The sequence below is a fragment of the Melospiza georgiana genome, chromosome 19 (genome assembly GCF_028018845.1).
Source record: "Melospiza georgiana isolate bMelGeo1 chromosome 19, bMelGeo1.pri, whole genome shotgun sequence".
In the NCBI taxonomy this organism is placed as follows: Eukaryota; Metazoa; Chordata; class Aves; order Passeriformes; family Passerellidae; genus Melospiza; species Melospiza georgiana.
In genome coordinates this window covers 9737511-9751244 of record NC_080448.1, presented here as the reverse complement: position 1 = coordinate 9751244, position 13734 = coordinate 9737511, and the positions used below count along the sequence as shown (strand labels likewise).

The 13734-nt window shown below is 40.7% G+C and overlaps 1 protein-coding gene across 1 annotated transcript; it reads right to left on the bottom strand.

The window, feature by feature from the left end:
* Window positions 1-2324: 2324 nt before the first annotated feature.
* NSRP1 (nuclear speckle splicing regulatory protein 1) lies at window positions 2325-13638 on the bottom strand. Its single transcript, XM_058037530.1, has 7 exons — window positions 13594-13638; window positions 12370-12457; window positions 7378-7434; window positions 7084-7215; window positions 6345-6552; window positions 5670-5778; window positions 2325-3947 (listed from the first exon to the last, which is right to left on the bottom strand). The coding sequence occupies exons 1-7, from the start codon at window positions 13611-13613 to the stop codon at window positions 2921-2923; spliced, it is 1641 nt and encodes a 546-aa protein (XP_057893513.1). The 5' UTR covers window positions 13614-13638; the 3' UTR covers window positions 2325-2920.
* Window positions 13639-13734: the final 96 nt, after the last annotated feature.

The following is a 13734-nucleotide window of genomic DNA, read 5'->3' as shown; positions in this document are numbered from 1 at the left end:
CTGCCCTGGCCCCTGCAGGACACGAGTTGTGCTGCAGTGGGAGTGCAGGCAAACCCAGGAAAGCATCATTCCTGTACAAACCTGCACTGTATTTTTACTCTGGCACACAGATTATGATGAAAGTAAAATAAAATAGAGGATAAAAGTCTCTTTTGTATCCCTTTGCTAAAGTTGCCAAGGTTCCCTGTGCAGCCAGAGCAGGGGCATCAAGGAACCTGTGGGAGCTGGCCTGGGTATGAAGCACTTGCCAGGTGAGAGGGAAGCAGGGATGCTGTGTTTGTGTTCTGAAAACATTTCCACCACCTCTGCCAAAGTTTCCCCCGTCTGTGTACCTGGAGAAAGGTCTCTTCCACTTCCTCTTCCACTCTGGATAATGACTTTGAGCTCATCTAAGCCTCAATCCTAACTTCCAATGAAGAAATAACTGAAGAGGGACAAGGACTGTTCTTCAGAACTAGACTTCTGAACTACTTTTAAAAAGGGAATATGTTCTTTAATTGCCACTAGAAAAACACAATAAATCTGTCTTACTGGACAGTTACTCATGTGAAAGTTTTGTAGCTTCTGCCTCAAGTGCATTTGAAACCCACTTCCAAGAGTTAAATTTTCTGAGCTCATTAACTGAAAAAACACATATGAAATGTCAGTGTAAGATGAATGAGGTATTTGCACACATCCAACAGCAAAGTGTGGGAAATAAAGGACAAAACCCTACCCCGTTTCTTTCCTCTTCAGACAGGGTTCAGCTAACAAAAAAATTTGTAACTTTAAGACACAGGATAGACACTGGCTTGCTGGGAGGTTTCAGAGAGATTTCCCAAGAAATATCACATTTTCCAGTGAATTAAGTCAGCCAGGAAGCCCTGATAGTAACACAAGCCCTGCAACAGCTGAAATGTGAGACCAATGTGCTCTGAGTCCCGAGATACTGAGAGAGGATGAAAACTCTTAGAACTATTTGAAGATACAAAAAGCAATGTAGATTAAAAAGGCTTTTCCCTTCCTGAATAATACAAAGATAAAATACATCCATGTTTTCATGCTATAAATGCTGAACTTGAAAGGCAGTTTAGTCCTCATTACTTTTTTGTTACATGCTGTACTGGTTCAAATACCTTATTATGGTAAGTTCATTTTTTAGTATTTCTATTTAGCTGAGTGGTTGAAATATTGAGAAATTGATTTATTTATACAATACTTTTTTTTTTAACATACCCATCTGATAACATGTAAAGCAACCAATATTTATCAGGTAGCTCAGCAAGCAGCCATACCTTAAACACTGGTTTTGTACAAAAACTACTTCTATTGATACCAAATGAACTGCACTGCAGTTACAAAGTGTTTTGAGGCAAAAAAATTCCTTCTCTTCAGCTCACCTTCCATCTACCATGAGTATATCCTACCCTCTGTTCTGAACAGTGAAAAGGGAGTCATGAAAATGGTAAATTAGGACCATCTTTGTCTTTTAAAGAGAATTCAACTGGAGTTTTAGCTGTACAGAACTAAGTATTCCCTCCAACTTGTACATGATGCACCTGTATTAATTTATGCAGCTGTTTAGTTACAAGTGTTGCAAGCTGATTGTAAGTCATCAGTATGTGCCTTGTACTGTAAACTGTTACTGTAATAAATTTAATATTCATAAACCATCTGCAGATGTCTCTTGTGCCTCTCTCTTCTGGGAAGAGCAAAGATAAAAATCTCAATTCTAAGTAACAGCAGAATATCTAGTCCAGCAAGGCCTCTGACAAAAAGCAGAGGATTTCCCTCAGTGTTTGACCCCTGCATTCCAACAGAAGAACCAAAGCTCATTACAGTTGTTTATACAGAACAGAAAACCAAACTGTTCCACACTGGAGTATGTGCTTAACTACTTGATTAGCTGACATATAAAACCCATTCCAAGCCTTTATAAAGTAGCTGCTTTTGCATTTAATTTTACTCACACTTTGTATCATTCTCAGTCTGCTGAAAAAATCATTAGGGAAACACCAATCTCAAAATCTTTTTTTCTAAATATAGAAGTACAACTTACTCTAGCATAAAAGTGATAAGCTTACAATAAAACAAAGAAACAATTATAAAAGTGTTGAAAATGTTTCTAAAAGCTATGACCACTGTCAGACATCCTACTTACCTAGTTGGAAGATAATTTTATTCTTGAATATCAACCTTTGAACAGAAGGTTCATATGACCAATTTAAAATATCACTTAACAAACTGATACAACTGTAATACATGAAAACAGACTCATCTACCTTATTCCATGCAAAAAATATGCAGTAAAATAATGTACACACAAAAAAAGACCCATACATTTGATCCAATATGTATCTTACACTTTATTAACTGCTTCTGTACATCAGGTCCCCGGACCAAAACCCACACATAATACAAAATTCATACCTCAATATGCATATATCTTACAGAACTCCACTCTACATACAGAAATCTCCTAGATCATTACTCAGGCTGGTTTTCTTGCTTTTTCACCCACTTTTACACGTTTGCTCCCCATTTTTGAGAGCAGCAGTGGGCAGTGAGCCCTCCTAAGGGCTGAGAACACCTTTGTTTCACCAAAGCTCACTGTTTTGGCTGCTGAAAGGATCAGGGGGATGCATTCTCACCTTACACTGTTTAACACTCCCAGGTCTGTCCAAAATCTTCATGTACAAAGGACATGCTACTGAAGGGCAGGGTGGACAGGCAGCCACATTCAACATTTCACCTGCACACACAGACTAAGGGTGTGTGTCAAGAGACCCACTGATCCATCCCAAAAGCTGTTCTCTTAAGGGACACACAACTTCTCAAAGGAAAGCCAGGAATAATAGGTGGGATAACAAGGATCTGCACAGCAGTGGCCTTTGCTCCTGGCTGCCAGCCCAGGTGTTTGTGCCCAGCCCAGGGCCATCAATCAATCCTCCTCCTTCTCGATGTAGGGTTTGCTGCTGACCCGGGCCATCTGCCGGGCCAGGTACCGGTCCCGTGCCGACATCACCGTCTCCTCGTTGCTCCTTTTGGCAAATTTGCTCAGGGTCTCAGGTGCTTTCTGTGCTTGTTCCTTTTCATCCTTCTCCCCTTCTTCTCCAGCTTTCCGTTTCTGCTCAGTCATTCCGGAGCTGGAGCTTCCCTTCTCATCCACCTCTCTGTCTTTTCCTTTTCTCCCTTTTCCCAGATCACTCTCTCCATCTTTTTCCAAAGATGTAGGAGTACCTTCTCTCCTCTCTCTGTATTTCTTTTCCTCACTGCCATACTTCTCTCTCCTTTCCTTTGCATGATCTTCCCTTTCTCTGTATTTCTCTCCTCTCTCCTTCTCTCTGTCATTATATCTATCTTTATCATTTCTGGTTCTTTCTTTCTCTCGTTCCTTCTCTGAGCCCTTCTCCTCTCTGTCCTTTGCCCTCCTCCATTCTCTGCCATGCCCCTCCCTCTCTTTTCTTTCCTTCCCCCTTTGTTTATCATCTTGATCTTCCCTCCTCCTGTGGTGATCTCTATTAGTGTGATCCCCATGCCTGTGTCGCTCTTCCCTTTCCCTCTGGTGATCCTTTTCATGGGTCCTGCTTCTCTCATAATCCTTTTCCCTGTACTGTTCATCACTTCCCCTTTTGCTTGGCCTGCTCTCTCCCCTCTGGTGACTTGTTTGGGCTTTGGTGCGTGGTTCTTCCTCCACACTGGATGAGCTTGGTGACCTGGAATGCCTCTGGCTTTTGTGATGTTTCACCTCCTCTTCACTGCTCACAGAGTCCTCCCTTCTTTTCTTCTTTTTCAAATTTACTTTACTGTGCTTGTGTCTCTTGTCATCATCACTACTATCAGTTCCTAGGTCGGTATCAGCATCTGGATCATTTTCTTTCTTAGAGGGCTTCACTCTTTGTCTTTCTGAAGGGCTTTTGCTCCTTTCATTGGGTTCTTCCTCAGTGTCAGGTTTTTCTTCCTTTATCCTACATTTTTTACATTAGAAAAGAATAACAGCATTAAAAAGCCTGAAATCTTGGACTTTCCTACAAAGTGACTCCTGGTCAGGACTTAGGCAAAAGATGCTGCTGAAAAGTCTAAGAAAGCAAATCTGTCTGTGGCTCAAGTTCCAGGATTCCAGCACAAAGTGTCCATATCTGTCTCACTCTGTGAATGTGAGCTGAGGAATTTATCTAAAAGAGTTTGACTATGGTAAAGTATGTGCAGCCTCCATCTAAGGAAAACAACATTAACTTGTGTTCTTGTGTAAGCCTGCTGGCAAGTTACAAGTCTTCCTACATGTTTGGTCTTCTATTCATATCAAGTAATTATCCAGAGAAGAAGCAGGTTTGTGTGTTTTGTGGACAGAGAGAGGAACGTGGGTTTTTTTGATCCAGTATTTCTGAAGATCTCACTTGTGGCTGGACAGAAATTAGTAACTTTGTACAGCTCAAATATTCTTACATGCAAAATGCTGACTCAAAATGCTGAGGGGGTTGTGCTTTGCCATTCTCCTCTGGCTGATGAGGAAATCCATGTTCCCTCACACAAACCACGACTCTTCCATTTAACCACACAGCTCCAGGAACAGCCTGTGGGGCTCTCTCATGAGTCAGCACACCACCAGTGACATTCTGTGTCTGCTGAGTGCTTGAAGGCATGGACAGCCTATCAACAGCAACTAAAAACTACACTGAAAAGTTTGGTGATTTACTTAGTAATCCAACTCAAAGGTGGGGCTCACTTTAGGGACACTTCTGAGATCTACAAATGGAGCTGTTTTCTCTCTGTATCCTGCTGTATCACCGTGAATAAGAATGAAATTAAAATATACACCTGAGTTTACTTGAAAGCCTTGCTGGAAACACCATCTACAGGACAATTTGTTTCCTCTGAATTAATTGTATGTGCCACTAAAGGAAATTTCCTTAATTTATGTTCTAACAATACAATCTCTTGATGAAAGCTGCATTTTATTTGTGATAGCAAACACTTAACTAGTGACATCCATGCTTTAAGCCTCTATCAACCAAGGTTTAACCTGAGTTAATTGTCTCAAATGATCAATTGCTGCATACAAACAATATCCCCTTCATCACATTTATCCACAGGGCAGAATGTTACCATGTTAAACACCTAAATAATTCAGTCTCATCTCATTACGTTGCTTTGGAATGTTCACATATTCAGATTTCAAAATACTCCCACTGGATTTCCTATATATTTGACTCATTTCCTTTTACCACAGTATCAACACTCAATGTAGTTTTTATGCAACTAAATGTGGAGTAAGTACAAAGTGAAGAGAACATTCTTTACAGGAAATTCATAGCATATTCATTTCCTATAACTGACTACTACGCTCACTATTTTACCTCGTCTTCCTCATGATTCAAAATGTGTAACTTATACAGATTGCTAAATACTATGTAAACCAAACAAAATGTAGGTTAGAATAATAACAAGCAGGATTACAATCATAACTGTCCTCTTGATACCTTTCAGACAGCATCCTTGTCCTGCTTGTTTCATTTCTGTGTCACTGATGATGTTCATTAGCTATTTACCAAATAATTCAGTTAATCAGCTGTAAAATTACCAGTTTACCTTACCACAGTTTTAGTGCTCTGTCTAATCTTCCAGTGAATACAGAATCACAAACAGCCACTGGTTTTCATACCTGTAACCCTGCTGGAAACACATCCTACCTGGCTTCACGGAAGCTGCATTTTGGCATCTCTTCTTCCCCCACACGCTGGTTTAAAAGATGTCTGTAGAATCCACTGAGATCCCTCTGTTTGGTCACATCCAGGTATGCTGAGAGAAAGAAAGGGAGGTTGGATTTACTGTATCACAAATACTCGTCACACACAACTCACAACTGCAATTTCCATCCTGGGGGTTTTCAAATTCAAAATGGAAAAAGCTCAGAGTAACCTGATCTGGTCTCACAGCAGACCAAGCTTGGAGCAGACAGCTGGAACAGGTGACCTTCAGAGATCCACTCCAGCCCAATCTAGCTAATGATCCTACATCCTGTGCTTCACACCTACTCCTGATGCTGACCAGAATGTCTGAGGTAAGGACTGGAAACATCTCTGTACCCCAGGCTTATGAATCTTCCTGCAAAAACTGATGCTCCCTCAAAAAATAAATCACCAACCCAAACAGAACTGACACACAGAGGAGCTTCCTCTGTTCCATGTGTAACACATACAAAGGAAAGTAACAGACCAAGGTTGATCTGATTCAGGATCTGCTAATCTGGTTCTCTTTGATTTTAATTATCACCTCTCACACAGAGACCACCAGAGGAATATATTGTACATCATGTACAAGCCCCTACTTCTTTTTCAGAACAATTACTTCACTATGAATCTCACCCTCGAGAGCTGATTCTCTTCTTTCCCTCTCCTCCTCCTCAGCTCTTTCTTGCAGCTTCTTCTTATAGGCTGAAGTCACAAAAGCCTCTTTGTGTGCAAACTCTCCTCCTTCCATTTCACGCTCTTTCTGAATTTTTCTTTCCATTCGTCTTTCTTGTTCCTTCTTCCTAATCTCAGCAGCTTTGAGGATATTGTGGATGTATCTGGGCTGAGGTAGAAGGGAAAAGAGTTACCATGCTGAGAGGTAATTGTGGTGGCTGAGAAAACACAAATTGGGATTGATGGAGATGTTGAATTAAGTTGGTAATGGAAGAAAACTGTCAGGAGCTGCTCTAATATTCTCCCTCTGACTGACAGCTATCCAAAACAAACTGCCATTCCTCTCAGACCCCTAACACAGCAGATTTCCCAGTACCAAGAGAGGCTGGTATTCATTCAAAAGTCATCCCACCTTTGACTAGGAGGATTTTTACTCCTAATGAAAACAAATGTTGTGGGTTTTTTTGATTTTTCATCCCTCTGTCTTCCTAACTGTAACAGCCTTGCCCTTCTTTTAAGGATTGGGAGGCTTCCTTTGATCCAGAACCTCACAAGAGCCTTGAAATGAACTGGAATAAGTTACAGTGAAAGCATCCCTCGCCAGGATAATCCAGCAATGCTTTGAAGCTTACAAAGTAACCACTCACGTTACCCCAAGCAGACAAAGTGGAACAGACAGGATACATTCTCAGGTACTGACCTTTTTGTCATCGTTTCCAGCTAGCAATTTGGCACTGCTTTCTTTCTTCTTCTGCTGCATTTCATCATAAATACTGTCATATTCATACACTGTAGCATCTTCTTCTAAAGCCTTCTGAATCTCCAGTTTAGTCTAAAACAAAAACAGGGAGGAGGAGAAGAAAATATGTCAAAATAATAATAATGAAATCTTTACTATTTTCAAATAGTTGATTCCTATATTATAATTTAAACAGATCTATAGTATAAACTCACCCATCAGAACATTGGTAATAAATTAAAAATAGTCCCTTACCTGTTTCATTGCTTGCTTTTTCAACGCCTCTTTTTGAAGACTTTCCCCAACAGTTGGCTGTAGGAAGCACACATTGCAGAAACAAAATTAATTACATTAACACAGGTTCTCTTTCTACCATTCTAACAAACAACCAATTACAGACAGGTGTGATACAGAAAATATTTAATTCTTCCTGCATGTCCATCAGAGATGTAGCAGTAGCAAGCAGAGATACTGACAATCACATGAAAAAAGAAAAACTGTATTCATAGTTAAATAAAAAATTCTGCAAGGATTTGGTGTTTATTTCAAGTCTCATTTGTATCATTAGTTGTGTATTTTCAGAAATAAGAACACAGCTAAACAGCATGTACTTCAAGTGTTACTGTTTCATTTCTCAAGATAAGCATGCTACAAAATAGCCATTCTAATCTTTCCTAAGAAGAAACAGATCCCTATTGAAAATATGTTTTCTAATCATACTGTCTAAAAAAATGCTTTGCATTTTATTTACTTTTTTGCTTTTAATTAGTTTTGACCTAAACTACATATCTATCTTTTCTCAACCAATAGATAATAGATAATGTTTATTAAACAGATCCACTATAATGGCAGGACTTGTATCCTTGCTTTTGTAATTAAATATCTCTTAATCTTAAAAAGCAGAAATAGGAAGGAAAAATCCTTTTGCATTTTGGCAACTTCCCAAGTTTTGCAACTTTGACTAATACATGCTTTGTGTCACATTTAAAAAAGGCAAAGAGATTCTGTAATTTGTGGTTGCTGATTATTTGGACTAGAATTGGATACAGTCATTTATTTATTTATGTGGCTGGTTGGTTGGTTAGTTGACTGGGGGAAGTAGATAATGGATTATTTAGTTTAAAACCTACAAGAATCCTGGCTTCATTCATCTCATGTTTACCTCTGCTTTCAACACTGAAGAACTCTGAAGTTCTGAAGAACTAATGTTCAGAAATAATTTACAATGCTGTAGTTAATTTTATAACACACAGCACCTTTTGAAAAGGCCATAAATGAGTCAGTATGAACCATAAACAGCCATTTTAAACTAGCACAGAGCACACATCAGCATTACACAGAAAACCGCCATTTCCTCCAGGTTCTTGAGAAAGAAGATGCTCCTTTGTTTGACACCCTGAGGGTCACTCTGAAGGTTTCCTCTGTGGGAAACTCTTACACTGGTTTAACCAAAAGGTCCCTCAGCAGTGAAGAATCTCCCCTGCACTATTCCAGAAAGCAGGGGCTCAGTGAAAAACAAAACAGATTCTGCATTTACATTTACAGAATAAGCTCTACTCCACCAAAATATCTGAAACCCTGCTTAGAATGTTTTCCTTGTCTGCCTACATGTAATAAATGCACTGATCTACAAAGATTGGGTAAACACTAACATAATACATAATCCTCATTATTAGACACATGATGGTAAAGAAGCCCATCTGCCATTTCTCCAGACTGGCAGTAAGAGTTTACAGAAAACAAACACCTTCCCCAATGGTTTATGGTGGACAATTTCCTGTTGTGCTCTGAGCTCTGACAGATGAGAACTTCCTGTCCTTTTGTATTGTTTTACTTATCAACTGCCCATTTATTAAAGGCCCTGTAAGCTCAGCAATCTGTCTCATACTTTTTCCCTCCCTCTAGTCAAGCTATTCTTCTGGAGCACAAAGCTTATAGTTCAATATTTTCTGAAAGGAGGAAACATTTTAACCCTATCCTGTGAAAGGACACAGAATCCATGCAAATCAAGGGACTCTGAGAAATGAGGCTCTCCAGTCCAGCACTGCCACCAGACCATGGGAGACAGCTTGTACACAACTGAAAGTTATTAAAACAATCAAACAATGAATTGCACCAATCTGCTAACATTTCTCAAAGTTCTCTCAATTTTTTAGCTCCTTCTCACTCTAAAATGAGCCACTTACACCCTCATGTACATGGATTTAGGTGTGAATCCTTATGGCCTGCCCTCACAGAGAACTGTACAATGCAAGCACAACCTGCACATGAGACTCCAGCCTTCATGGAGTTAAAAACAAAAATCACATCAGGCAACAGATTCCTGTCAACTCACAGACAGTATGAGCCATGGCTACTAGCAGAAGATAAGAGAATGAACATGAAAAACAAGTCAGGTACACAGAATTAGCTTTTCTCAGCACTCCATCCTGGTTTCCAGAAACCAGACCAAGGAGTTCCTGAGCTGAAGGATGCACCTGAACCATTGTCTGACAATAAAGAACATCCCTTAATTTGACTAATCCATTTCTCAATTCATTTCTATTTCTGGCCATGCCACAGCATCCTGTGGCAAGGGGTTCCACACCTTAACTACACAAGGTCCTTTTGTTTCTATTATTGGTGATTCCATAACACAACCCAGTGTTCATATTATGAGAAATGGAAACATCACCTCACTTCTCTGAATTATTCTTGATTTTACACACATCATCTTGATTCTTTTCCACTTTCTCCTTCTCAGAAAACTCTTTTCTAGGAACCCCTTTACCCAGTCTTATTTTGCATGCAAACTGTTGCAAAAACTCTGGTCAGCACCAACATCAATTACTCAGCAAATCCTTTTAGTCAGAATTTTCCTTTGAAAAGTTGCAAAGGAATATCCATTAGCAAAACCAAAAATCTGAGCCTGCAAGACAGAGTTTCCTGCTTATTTTCAGCTTCTGCCTGCTTAAACACTCAATTTATCTTGTAGGTGGTCACTAAAAACCCACCAAATCCAGCTGATACATTCACAGAACTGTTCACACTGGCTCCACAATTTCCCTCCCAAATTTAGCACCTTCTGAGGTCTATTTGCAGGTTTTTTTTTTCATCCTTTTTTAACAAATCAGTTTTGAAAGACTGGTACAGTACAGGAACATACACTGGGTAATTCTGGTGCAAGCACAAACCAGAAATTTTATTGGCTGTACCACAGAAATAATTTCAATTAAACTCCAAAGATAAAAAGGAACAATGAACACCACACAGACTGACAAGCCAACTTTTCCCATTCAACACTGTATTTCCAGAAAATTCCCATCCCAGATGCTCTGTTTCTTATGAATTAACACAAAGACCATCTCCAGCAACTAACAGCCATTAATGCACTTAACCACAAGGGAAAAAAAATCCAAATTCCTTCAGCAAGAGTAGAGGCAAAATCTGAGTGAAAAATGCATAGTAACGTTAAAAAAAAATGGAGCAGAAGTTTGGTATCTAATATTTAATCACAGACAAGTCAGGTCTGCAGATTTCCCAGCACAAACTTTATTAGAGTTCAGTTAAAAATACATAATCTCCAGACATTTGAGATGTAGTTCTGACTGATAAAGTAGCAGACAGGAAATGAAACCCCTCCCAGATGCTGCTCCTTATCTTGAAAAGCTCTGAAATCATTACTGAACTAATAAAGTAATTCTGATTTTTTTTAAAAAAAACAATCTTCTTTGATAAAGGCAGTTATGAGATTATTACTTTTTGCTGGGTATGTACCATACTGATGACAACAACAACTTTTAAGAGGTTTTATAACAGACTTTGACAGTGAATCTGTCAGTTTTTCTGAAAGGGAGGATACTTGAGATGTTAAGCTAAAAGCTGGCAGACAGCATCATCTATTATTTTTACTAGAATTACTAACATTCATTCTTTTGTTTCAATGTTCAGATATTAAGAAAAAAAATGAAGAAGTGAAAAAAATACAAGACATCCCTTAGGGAGGTTCCCAAACCTACCACACAACATTTAATGACAACAGATGAAATGAAGTTTATTCCTGGGATCTGGAAAATGTGGGGTCAGATCCTGAATGCACAGAAAGACACCAAACCCCATCTAAGAGGGGAAGTGCTCCATTAGCACCTCCAGCAGGTGAACCTAAAGGAAAGCCTTTCTTTACAGGGATGCACCTCTGAGGATCACAGCTAAGTGAGGGAAGAGATGGGATTTAAAACACATTTGTGTCCTGTAAGCTGCACTGAGGCAGCTCCATCATGAGTGGACATCACTAGAAAGGTCCTCAGCCCTTTTCTGCCCTGTAAATCATGAGCTCAGACACCTTCAGCAGCAACATTCCAGATTTTCTAATGGAACCAGGTACACACAGGCTGGGAATTGCTAAATTCAGGCCTTCTGTGGCATAAAATTAACAACTGCTAGCTCATTAAAATAAAAATAGATTTTAAGAGTAAATATTTTTGGTGAGTCAGAAACCGACCAAAATTATTTGATGCTTTATTAGCATTGTTTTTCTCGACCACACAAAAGAGCAAGCATGGAGTGAAGCTCTAGGGAGGAAAGAATGTGTTTGTAGCACAGGGTTCTGTAAGTGCCCCAGCCCACATCCCAGCCTGTCCTGGGCACTTCCCCTGCTTCCAGCAGCACATCCAGGTGGGATTTACACAGCACACAGTGCCCTCTGCCGGGGCAGGTACAGACAGAGCATTTTGAATCTAATACTTTAAAAGAAATTAAAAATTTAAGATTATAGAAAAAGAACACTCTCACACAATATCATACACCTTCTCTTGCTGTAGAACTTTTGGGTTGTACAGCTTTGCTTTTGTTCCCAGTATGAACACCATAAAATCAATTACATCAAATTTGGGTGGAATGAGCTCAAGGATAAAACACACATAACTACCACACTTAGTATTTGAGCGAGACCTGTTGATTACTACTGGTCTTTCTATTTGCAGGCATTCACCAGTGACAGTCAACAAATCTCTTTACAAGCTACAGTTAACTCTGGCAAACAGACTGTCACCTGTGCTGAATTTCTGGAAGAGTTGACAGAAAGTAACAAAAAATCATCACTTCCATGTAATGTGTACTAAAGAAAATACAGATCATATTTCACACTCAAATCCAAAATGATGACACATATCCTAATGACTGCCAAAACCTGATGCAGCCATTAAGGGTTGGACACAAATAAATTTGCAGAATACAGGGCAAATTTCAGAAGAAAATTGTTGAACTGACCTCTTCATCTGACTCATCTGCAAACACCGAGAGCTTCTTTGAAGCAAGATTTTTCTGTGGCAACTTTTTGGGCATAATAAGCCCATATCTAGAGAGAAAAAAAAAATTACCTTAAGCATCACTTACAACATAGCAACAAACCAAAAATCTGCCATTTATCATTTGAGAAGTAAAAGATCAGCATCAACATAATGTATGGAAGTTATATGCGAGCAGCCTTTGCAGCAGAGCACACTGGGCAGCTTCTCCCAGAGCTACTGCTGTTTTTTGCCATGCAAAGTTTCTGGATGCAATGATTGTCCTATTAGGATACAAATCTCTCCTGTCCAGAGTTCTCCAAGTAATTTCTTTTCTTTCTCAGAGAAGTAAGAAATTACTGTTTAATCTGAAGGGATTTAGTTTTAGTCTATACCAAGCACTATTCCATGCCTATGTTTGCAGTGCTGTAATTTCATGTTTTGCTGGCAATGTAACCACAGGTGCTATGGCAAAGGACAAGATTTACAGTCAGATTGTGTCACGCTGCAATTAATTAACCACACACAAACAACCCTTCTGCTGACAAAGTCCATCTCTGTGCTAAAACCACTTCCTTTGGGTGCTGAGCAACCTCTAAATCGGGGGTTTCTCGCCCGATTCACAGGAACATACACTGGGTAAAGCTGCCTTTCCCTGAGTCCATCACTCAGTCAATAGCTCGCCACAGGGTGTATGGCTGAACCGAATGGAACACCCCCTCATTCTGTACCACACATGGGTACACCCCAACATTCTGGGATACCACACATGGGTACACCCCGATACTCTGGGGTACCACACAATTTCTGTGAGCGCTGTTTGCTTCCCTAAGCCCGCCCTCAGCTCCGTCTGACCCGGCCGCGGAGGCCGAGCAGCAGCCCCGGCTGTGCCCGAGGGTGGGAGTTGTGAGGGAACACTGAAGAAATTCTCCTCCGTAAGAGTGAAAAACACCCCCGGGGCAACACCCCCGCACCCTCAAGCGCCTGACCGCTACTCGAGTTCTGCTTGGTTTTAATAAACACAGTTTTAAAGTCAGACCAACAGAGCGAGGCCTCAGGGCGGACACCTGGGACAAGCGAGTCCCTGGGCAAGAGTTTTCCAGCGCTCGCCCCTGCCCTCAGCGCCGGCCCCGAATGCCCCCCGAGCGCTGCCCCCAGCCCGGCTGAGCGGGGCCCATCCGCCCGCCCCGGCCCTGCCGGCACTCACTGCTTGCCCAGCGCCGCCATCTTGTCGGGCCGCCTCCCCCGCGCAGCTGCTGCCGTTCCGCGGCCGCAGATTCCTCACGGCCGAGTCCTCCCCACGCACTTTCCCCGCCCGCCCCGGAGACCCTCACGGCACCGTGCCGCG

What these genes read in the sequence shown, in the direction of transcription:
- NSRP1 (XM_058037530.1), bottom strand. Translation starts at nt 13,613, where the DNA reads ATGGCGGCGCTGGGCAAGCA. An exon ending in CAGATGAGTCAGATGAAGAG is followed by an intron (nt 7,435 to 12,369) that starts GTCAGTTCAACA and finishes TGCTTCCTACAG; the next exon opens with CCAACTGTTGGGGAAAGTCT. An exon ending in AAGAGAATCAGCTCTCGAGG is followed by an intron (nt 5,779 to 6,344) that starts GTGAGATTCATA and finishes TCTTTCTCTCAG; the next exon opens with CATACCTGGATGTGACCAAA.